At 30.6% G+C, this 8,896-nt stretch overlaps 2 protein-coding genes and 1 long non-coding RNA gene across 7 annotated transcripts in view; 1 reads left to right on the top strand and 2 right to left on the bottom strand.

The window, feature by feature from the left end:
• The window catches only part of LOC106678871 (glutamate receptor ionotropic, kainate 2), a 676,475-nt gene that overhangs the window by 414,222 nt on the left and 253,357 nt on the right, over positions 1 to 8,896 (bottom strand). The window lies entirely within an intron of this gene.
• Positions 2,809 to 6,977, bottom strand: LOC106678873 (uncharacterized). The gene is made up of 2 exons (XM_014417685.2): positions 6,676 to 6,977; positions 2,809 to 4,384 (listed from the first exon to the last, which is right to left on the bottom strand). The coding sequence occupies exon 2, from the start codon at positions 4,129 to 4,131 to the stop codon at positions 2,902 to 2,904; it is 1,230 nt and encodes a 409-aa protein (XP_014273171.1). The 5' UTR covers positions 4,132 to 4,384; positions 6,676 to 6,977; the 3' UTR covers positions 2,809 to 2,901.
• Positions 5,997 to 8,896, top strand: part of LOC106678874 (uncharacterized) — a 45,225-nt gene continuing 42,325 nt past the window's right edge. Inside the window, exon 1 of the long non-coding RNA XR_001342853.2 lies at positions 5,997 to 6,315. This is a non-coding gene — a long non-coding RNA (uncharacterized lncRNA). The remainder of the gene's footprint in view (positions 6,316 to 8,896) is intronic.

The raw sequence follows: 8,896 nt of genomic DNA, 5'->3' as shown, positions 1-8,896 counted from the left end.
ATAAAATTAAATAAAAATAAAAATAAATAAATGAAAAAAAAAAAACTCTCTTAAAATGTATACAAACAGAAGGATAAAGAAAATGAACATAATCAAACTATGTGTTTGAAAAAATAAATAAATATAATAACATAATGATAAAATAATATAATCTCTAGTCACATTTACACTCGACCTGAGGATCCCTGAGCCCACTCTATCCCCCACGTGTGAAGGGTACAGCTGAGCTCAAGAGATCCCAGCGCATTCCACTCGCCGCATCACTGGTAGTGAGTCAGTGGAGGCTGAGAAAGTGTGCTGAAACCGCAAACATTTAAATAACTATGAATCGGTTTTAGAATTAATTGATTATTGAAGTGAAATGTATTTACCGACGTTTTACAGATCAAGAAAAAAAAAAAATAGTTGGAGTAAATAGATGCGAGGTGAAAAGTATGTAGTTGGAGTGACAAAGCTGGTCTAATATAGCAGTCATTTTTTTATATTATATACACCAATAAAGGCGAAAAGTGGAAAAGATAGCCCCAAAAACCACATTATTAGGCTGAATAATTACAGTAATATTTTTGTTAGAGTCAATACGTAACGGTTGGCCATCTTCAGTTGCCGTGTTCCTGTCCTAAACATTTTTAACTAGGGTAAATTTAGCTAAAATATTTTTTATTATTAAGGCAATCTTAATCTAAACAATATGAACAAGATAAATTACTTTTATAAATGATAAAATCGCTATTAGAAAGTACTATAAGAGGTGGTAAAATACTTGACGCAGAATTTGCAAAAAAATACTGAGAAAATTCAATTAAATGTTTATAGTTCTTTTTTTAGTTATAAAAAGCGAAACATAACAACATTTAGTAATAGTACGAATGATAATATAAAATATAATTTCACCAATAAATAGTATAATTAAACAAACATTATTTAATTATTACAATAGACTCAGACATTTTGAATTCTTTATAATTAAGATTGATTTTTTTTTTATTCATTGCAATTATCACCATTAATAAAAAAGGGATGCCAATTACTGAAGTTAAATATTTTTAGAGTAGAGTTTAAATATTGTAGAGAGCTATGAATAATTAATTTTCAATTAATCACAGTAATTGAATACCATCGGAGTCAATTTAAAAGGTACAGGAAGTTAGTTGACACTTTCAGTGTATCGAGGGCAGATTTATGTGCTTGACTTCCTCCTGTAGTTGTTTCAAACAAATAACCCTAATTATTGGCAATTGGGTTGCAAACATATTCTCATTAACGTTGAAAAAATAATATTTATTATGTTTATTTTCCCATCGATCTAAGTGTGAAATTCAAATTAATTAAAAATAAAATTAATAATAATATATATTTATATAATGGACTAAAATCGACCGATCTGTTATTCCTTAATATTTCTATGTATCTTATCTTTGAACATTTTTACATAAAAAACATTTAATTTAATTTATTAGTTAATTAATTAATTTTTGATTTGTTGTATCTTTATATTACAATGTTTATTTATTTATTTATTTTTTTTTTTAGTGCTGAAATTCTCAGGGAACGATAGAGCCTCACAAATCACTTCTGGTGTTTTGTTTTAACGAATTGTCAAAAAATATAAAAATTAATTTAAGGCTTCAATATAAAATGAGAATAAGTAGGATCTTGAATGAGATAGATTTTCAAAAAATCATGTCCACATCGGGAGTGTTCAGTTGTTATAACATTTGATATTTCAGAAATTAAGGTAAATGGATGTTCAAAAAATTTTCCTTGAACATTACTTTTATCTATGTATTAATATGAGGTGTGTTTTGTTGAACAATTATATGTAATCCATTTGACTTTGGACCTAAAATGGATCTCGGTGGAAATTATGTTTTTGAAGTAATAAGTACAAATTTCAACATTGCAACGTCCAATTCTTCCTAGAAATATAAAAAAAATTAACATTTTTAAATCACGTATTTACGTTCATTCAATATTTGCTTCCTCATTTGACACATGAACATTTGCCATGATGTTATGTCCATGTTATACAAATATTGGAACATAATGCCTGATTACACACAAATATGATCTAACCTTAATTCTGGCAGCAAGAGAATGTTTACTAAACTCATGATATAGTGCAGAAGTAACACTACATTTTTTATAAAATGTTAATGTTAATGGGTCAAATAAAAATAAAATTTTTGAACTAAATGACTTACTTTTGGGATGATAATAATAAATATTGAACTCCAAATGAAAGTAAGCCAAAAACAAAACTTGAAGAGGATCCTAATGTTTAAAATGGATAAGAAGAAATGAAATTTCAAGAAATTAAAGAATCCATACTTATTGTTAGAAGTGAATTGTTTTTTACTAAATTATTATAATGTTAATTTTTTTCCTAATAAAATCAGTATGAAATTTTAATTACAATCTGTATTTCGTCTTTTTAATTTAATATTTTTAACTGAAATTGTTTAAATATAGAAATATAAACATTTTTCATTACAATATGCTAAAATAAAAATTGGTTAATTTCATCAGCGTTAACTGATTTCTGAAACGTTTTGATCAACAGCTTAAAAAGATATGATCTTGCATAAAAATCTATGGCTTAGTTATTACTTAGTTCTTAATAATAACTTGGTGCAAGATATAGTGACAATCCGTGGTGAAGTGTAATGTTTGTTACTACTGAAGCCGCGAAACATTTTAATGAACCGTGTTATCAGAAAATGGCGATACAAGTCTAATGTCTGAGTGTATGTTATCACCGCATATAAGGTTTAAAAACTCACTATTGTTTAAATTAAACGACCAAAATTATCTATTTATATAATTTTATTGTTGACACTTCACCCTTGTTAGCCAAATTGAATAAATAGAACCAACCGTAAAGAATGGTGAGAAGAACCTTCAGGGAGAGGTTGAGGAATCCTTGACATTGGGAGCCTTCCGGCAGCAGGTGAATGCTACGACGGGATAGCTTTTCTTGTCCTTCGCAACAGCGGGGTCTATCTTGGCAATTAGCTGCCTCAGTGGACACTGTTTGCACATCCGGTAGCTCACGTCGGGACCTCCTGAACATCCTGCAACCAATAGCCTTTCAACATTATCTGATTGAGACGACCTCGATGTAGGAGTTCCCACTCCCCTGTTTCGAAAATCGGGTTTCCGGGGCGACTTCATATCGGTTGAGTTCCATTGATTATCTCCTTGCGTTTGCTCCATTCGGAAAGTAGCAACGTGGTCCGTGTGCTTAGCGATGGCCTTAGGTCTCGTAGTAGTCCTATTTTTACTTCTCACCAGCTTTTCTTGTTTCACTTTTTCAACTATTTCATACTTGTGCTTATAGCCCACATCGGGCGGACTAACATTATACACTACATTATTACCTTTGTAATACGAACATGCATTTTTTCTTACTGGGCGCTTATTTTTAAACCTCTGAGGAGTGGTTGGTCTCGTGCGTTGCAAATGGGCGGGACAACCTTTTGACGGATTTTTGGAACGTTTGTGAGTTGGACGTTCTGGTTTGTTTATCAGTTCTTGAACTGGCATAATGGTTGCATATCTGACAACGCTCTCCTTCTGGTGTTTATCTATTCGGTTCGTTATTCTTCTGTTTCTGCCTAAGGCTTGAGTCACCGGCTTGCGTAGAGGAATCGGTCCATTCCTGTTCATTCCTTGATTGGGTTTCGATTGATAAGGCATTTGATATTTCCCATGTCCAGCCTTTGGACTCATTGTATTTTTCGTTTCATTCTTTAGATATGCCGCCATTGATATTTCTTTGGGCGGGTATATAGGTACAATTTTACGCACCTGGGGTGGGCTCTTCCAAGTATAAGACGAAGTGTTGAAAGGCGAACTTCGGTTCACCCCAAACGACGATAATTTCGATCTAAAGTTTTCCTCCTGGGTAAATGGGGTTGATCCAGATTTAGGATATCGGTTTCTCAACGGATAAGCAGGAGAAGCAACGGGTGTAATTATATTATTAACTTCTCTCAAGATTTCAGGAGATTCGTACCTTTTCAATTCGTGTACGGCATTGTGGATTCGATCTGTCAGTCCCACCTGACTTTTCCTTTTCTTTGGTGTAACGATTTTTTTTCTTAGTATTTTCTTCGTCTTACCATCCATTTCTGAGAAATTTTGCTTGAAGCTTATGAGTTTCGCGTGTTTTTTTTTTTTCGTTATAAAGGAAGTGTCATTATCAGTTTAATACAGTATACTTCACAAATCTTTAATGAATTTCATCGACGATAGATTTACTTGGACTCAATGGTCACATTTATTTTGACACATAAAGAGTAATTCCGCTTGTAAAGTGGATATGGCATTGGTTTATGTCGAAAGAATTATTTCTAAATTTAAATTCATTTCATAGTTGACCCTGAAAACAATAAAATAAATGTGCTTTACCGCAGTCAAATTATGACCCTGTTTTAATTTCTTTTTGAGACACATTACGTGCAATAGTTTTAAACTAGAATTTACAGTGAGTAAATTGTATATAATTTACAACAACAGTAGAATTCAAAATTGGAACGAATACAATATATGACATTGGCAGAATTTTCTAAAAGAAACAATATTAAAAATTTTTAAAAAAGGGTTTTATAATATTCATAATATTGGGTTGTAAAAAAAGTTCGTAGCGTTTTTTACTGGTGTTTTCAATAAAAACTTCAGATTCTTGTAAATATTTTAAATCGATTATATATAACTCATTCTATTACATGTTGCCAAGTTTCAGAAAATTTTTTTAAACCCGTCCTCCCATAACTTCTCAGATTTTTGCGCAATGAACTCACTCTATGTGCGTTTTGTAGTAAAATACCACATAAAGATAAGGAATATCGGTTGAAACTGATGCATAAAAGCACCTTAACTAATCCTTTTTTTAGAATATGTAAACATTATTGACCAAGTAAATGTTATAAACACGGAGTGGATATAATTGAAATATTAAAAAAATATACAATAAGTTGTAAAACTTATTTTACAACCCAATAATATTTATATGGGAATAGTAATAGCGTAGAAAAAAAACACTATTTTATAATAAATTATTTTTGGATTCATTTATCACTAAAAAAATGCGTTTGTGTTTTATTGCTAATCAAACTCAAAACGCATTTTTTTAATTAATGAGGGGAGGAGTTCTACACAGTCAATCAGATTGACAGAAAATAAAAAATGGACATTAAATGGTAATAATAAAACTGATAGATTACGGGAAATGTTCTGGAATCCGATCATTTGAAGTTTGAAGAATTGGGTTAGAGAAAAAAATCAGTGGAGGAGAGAGGAGACTAGGAGAACATTATCAGTAACCCTCCACTCTGAATTTTCAATAATTGAATCCCGAATTTTTTTTCGTAATCCATCTGTCTGACCCTTACCATCTGAATGTCCATTTTTTGTTTTAACGTTAAGCTGGCTGAAAGTGTATGGCCAACTATTCGAAGTATCACAGCCCGATGCATAAAATCCAGTTCTTCCAACACATTGGGAAATAATTTTAAAAATAAGTTTTATTTATAACAAAAAAATAACATTTCACACGAAACGCATTAATTGGAATGTGAACGCGTATTCGGTCTGGTGATATAGTATTAAACCACTAGTTCTGATTGGATATAGACTACAACAGACCCTCTTAGGAGCCCAAGGAACAACCTAGGTAAGTGGTTTACGACTTTATGATCTGGTCTAATTTTTACGTCATGGTACTTATTTGACGCATGATTTGATATTCTTTAACTTGGTTTAACTATTGCTTAGGATTTATCGGTGAAAAACCGAAATAAAGACCTCATATTTATAATTTGTTAAACAGAGAGACTGCTTAGTAACGGTTTTAGGACCGTCAGAAATGCATATGGTAAGTTTGAATTCATATGTAGTACTATACCTCAGTTTTGGGGAAAAATAAAAATCTCTAGTAGGTTTACGAAAGTTTACGACATACTACTTGACCGAATTCATAAATGTTGGTACTTGATAGACGTAGAATTTATTTCTGCTTAATTACTTAAAACTATACTGTTGAATCCGTTTAAGAGTTATAGGTTACAAAGGGCTAACATGTGAAATATTTACAGAGGAAGGTTATTTAACCTATCAAGAATCATAGTGTACGTATCAAAATTCTAGAAATAATTATTAGTTTATTAACATTTTTATTTATCAAATTATTGTTTATTTTTGCCAATGCTAAAAAAGAGCAACGAATATGAACTTCCTGACTACCAATTTTAGATTGCCAGTCTAAAAAATTTCTTCGAAATTGGAATCGTATTCTGCAGTTAATACATCACAGTAAGCAATTTTTCAACACGCCTATTACTGATTGATATTTGTAATTTAATAATATAAAATTTACGGTAATTTAAAGTCATAGTATTGCATAATCTTAGAATTATTTTGATAAATCCCAAAGTCCAATCTTATATGGAGAACCAATTGAACATTGAATAATATGTTGTTTAAGGTAATTGTACAGTTAAACTGTTTAAATTTTATGTTTTCTTGATTTTAAACAATCTAAAATAACGTCCTTACGATTTCGTAAATTAATTAATACAATTTTGATTGAAAAATAAGCAACAAATCTGGGAACTGTCATAGTTTGTATTTTTGGAACGAAGTCAAAATTATTAATTAATTAATGTCACTTACATTATTATAACTTGATTCCCCTCAATTGGTTAATTTTATTAGCAACGAACCAACTGAGTAAATAACGACAAACATCTCCAGTTAAACATAATTCCACTTTGGTATTATTCTTTAGAGCAGTGGATTTCTTCATCAATTCTTTTGTTCGTTGCTTCTGGCGTCTCTTCGTGAAATTTCATTCTTTTTCATGTTTAATTTGGATTGAACATATGTAATGATAAATAATTGGCAAATTTATGAAATTCCAATATGTGTGATATAGGTTCATGCAAATTATTAAAATTTGGTTTGGAATATTTTTGATCCTTTTTTAACTTATAACACCTATCTTATTTTCAGTCTAAGCTTTATATTAGCCCACAAAAATTATAATTTATTAAATTATTTTTAACAATGAAACGTATGCTATTTTAGCGAACTTAATCGAAAATATAAGATGTAAATACTACTCAAAAACCAAAAAAGGATATATGATTGCCATCTTTTTTTTTTGTGGGCTTGTAAATACATAATTGACGATGGGCCACTGAAATCTTAATCTATTAAAATTCCTTATTTATAATAACTAATAGGAAAAATATATATTAAATTGAACTAAGAATTGGTGATATATATCTAAATAAAATATAATAATATTTAATTTACAATCTAAAAAAATTAGAATCAGAACTCATTGCTTAAAATGTCCCTTCTAAAAGTACTTATGAATAAGAATTACCTATTTTAATCTTACCATTTCTTAAAATGAAGTGATCATGGTAAACAAATTTGTTTTAACCTGTAAGACGTGCAAACTGGATAGTGAACTTTTTACATTACTTTTCAAACACTTGACTCCAGTTTCGTAGTGGAAAAACAAGTATTTCAAAGTAGTTCAGAAATACAAGTATAAAAATTACTATTAGTGATATTAAAGTTTAAAAATATAAAATAACCAGTGGCCATTTTCGAAAAGTACAGCAAAAAATTCACAAGTGCAGATATGACTTTCCATAAATAGCTTGGATACTCTAGTGTAAAATATAACAAGATTTTTTTAATTTTATCTTGTCTTAGGTCAACAATTAAAACAGAATAGCACCTAATTTATTTATTTACATCTTTGACGTTTAAGAGATAGAACCATACCATATCTAGACATGGAAAGGTCGATTGAATATAGATCTCGGTTCGAATCTACCTAGTCTAGGTTAGTCCCCACCCCAAAATATGATCAGCCAATGAAATAGCTGAAAAGGATGACTCCGCCTTTCTATGGACTTGAGGGGGAAAGTGGTGTGTGTGTAATTTCTGGCTGGAGTCTTGTAGACGAGACTTCAGATTGTAGGTAGATTTCACGTTGGATCATGGATATAAATGCTTTAAATAGAGATATAACAATCGGCTACATGACAGCTGGCTTTTCACCAATTACGACTTAACTACAAGCATCACCACCTACAACCATTATCTGCTATACAAGGTAGATATCTAACCAGATATAATGTATATGTAAATGATGAAATAAATTTAAATAATTCACGATAATCATCTCAATTATTATTACCGTTATTACCACTCGTTTATTTGTATTTATTCAATAGTTTTGGTACATAAATGGCTTATATTTATTGTTAATAATTTTTATGAAGCTGTACTAACAAATTGGTAACCAAAAATAAAGATGTCTTCCCAAAATAATACAATGATGACAGTTTGTAGGACTCTAATAATTTTAAATTAATCAATAAAAATAATTTCGCATCCCTTAGACAACAATTAATGAAAAATGGCAAATTATTATTTACCAGTTAAGAATAATTAGGAGAAGTTTAAAACTAAATTAGTTGTGGTAATTTGCTATTTTGTTTTTGCATTATTTTAATTTCATTTGTTCTGTTATTATATTTGTTTTTGTTTTTTTATTGTATCTTGGGGGATGACAGCCTTTTACAAGTCCAGTACATATCAGTAGGTCCAGAACCCCAGAGAATGTAGGGAGGATTTTAATGCTAACAGAAGCCGCAGAGCTGGGCACTAAATGGTTGGCTGCGTTACAGGGCGGAGTACAATAGTACGCAGCGACAAGCTATAATTAGTACCCTCGATAATTCAAAACTACCGTCACCATGTTCCCACTCCCTTTCATCAAACCTCTTTGCCCCTTTGGGTATCATGGGCTCTTCAATTCTAATCTTCACAAGTTTCTAACTGTACCGTCAATGCAGTATTCCATTCTTGG

This window comes from Halyomorpha halys, unplaced genomic scaffold (assembly GCF_000696795.3).
Source record: "Halyomorpha halys isolate HHAL.00 unplaced genomic scaffold, Hhal_1.1 Scaffold165.1, whole genome shotgun sequence".
In the NCBI taxonomy this organism is placed as follows: Eukaryota; Metazoa; Arthropoda; class Insecta; order Hemiptera; family Pentatomidae; genus Halyomorpha; species Halyomorpha halys.
Note: the sequence above shows the minus strand (reverse complement) of the source record. Positions and strands in the feature narration are given on the sequence as shown.

What these genes read in the sequence shown, in the direction of transcription:
- LOC106678873 (XM_014417685.2), bottom strand. Translation starts at nt 4,131, where the DNA reads ATGGATGGTAAGACGAAGAAAATACTAAGAAAAAAAATCGTTACACCA.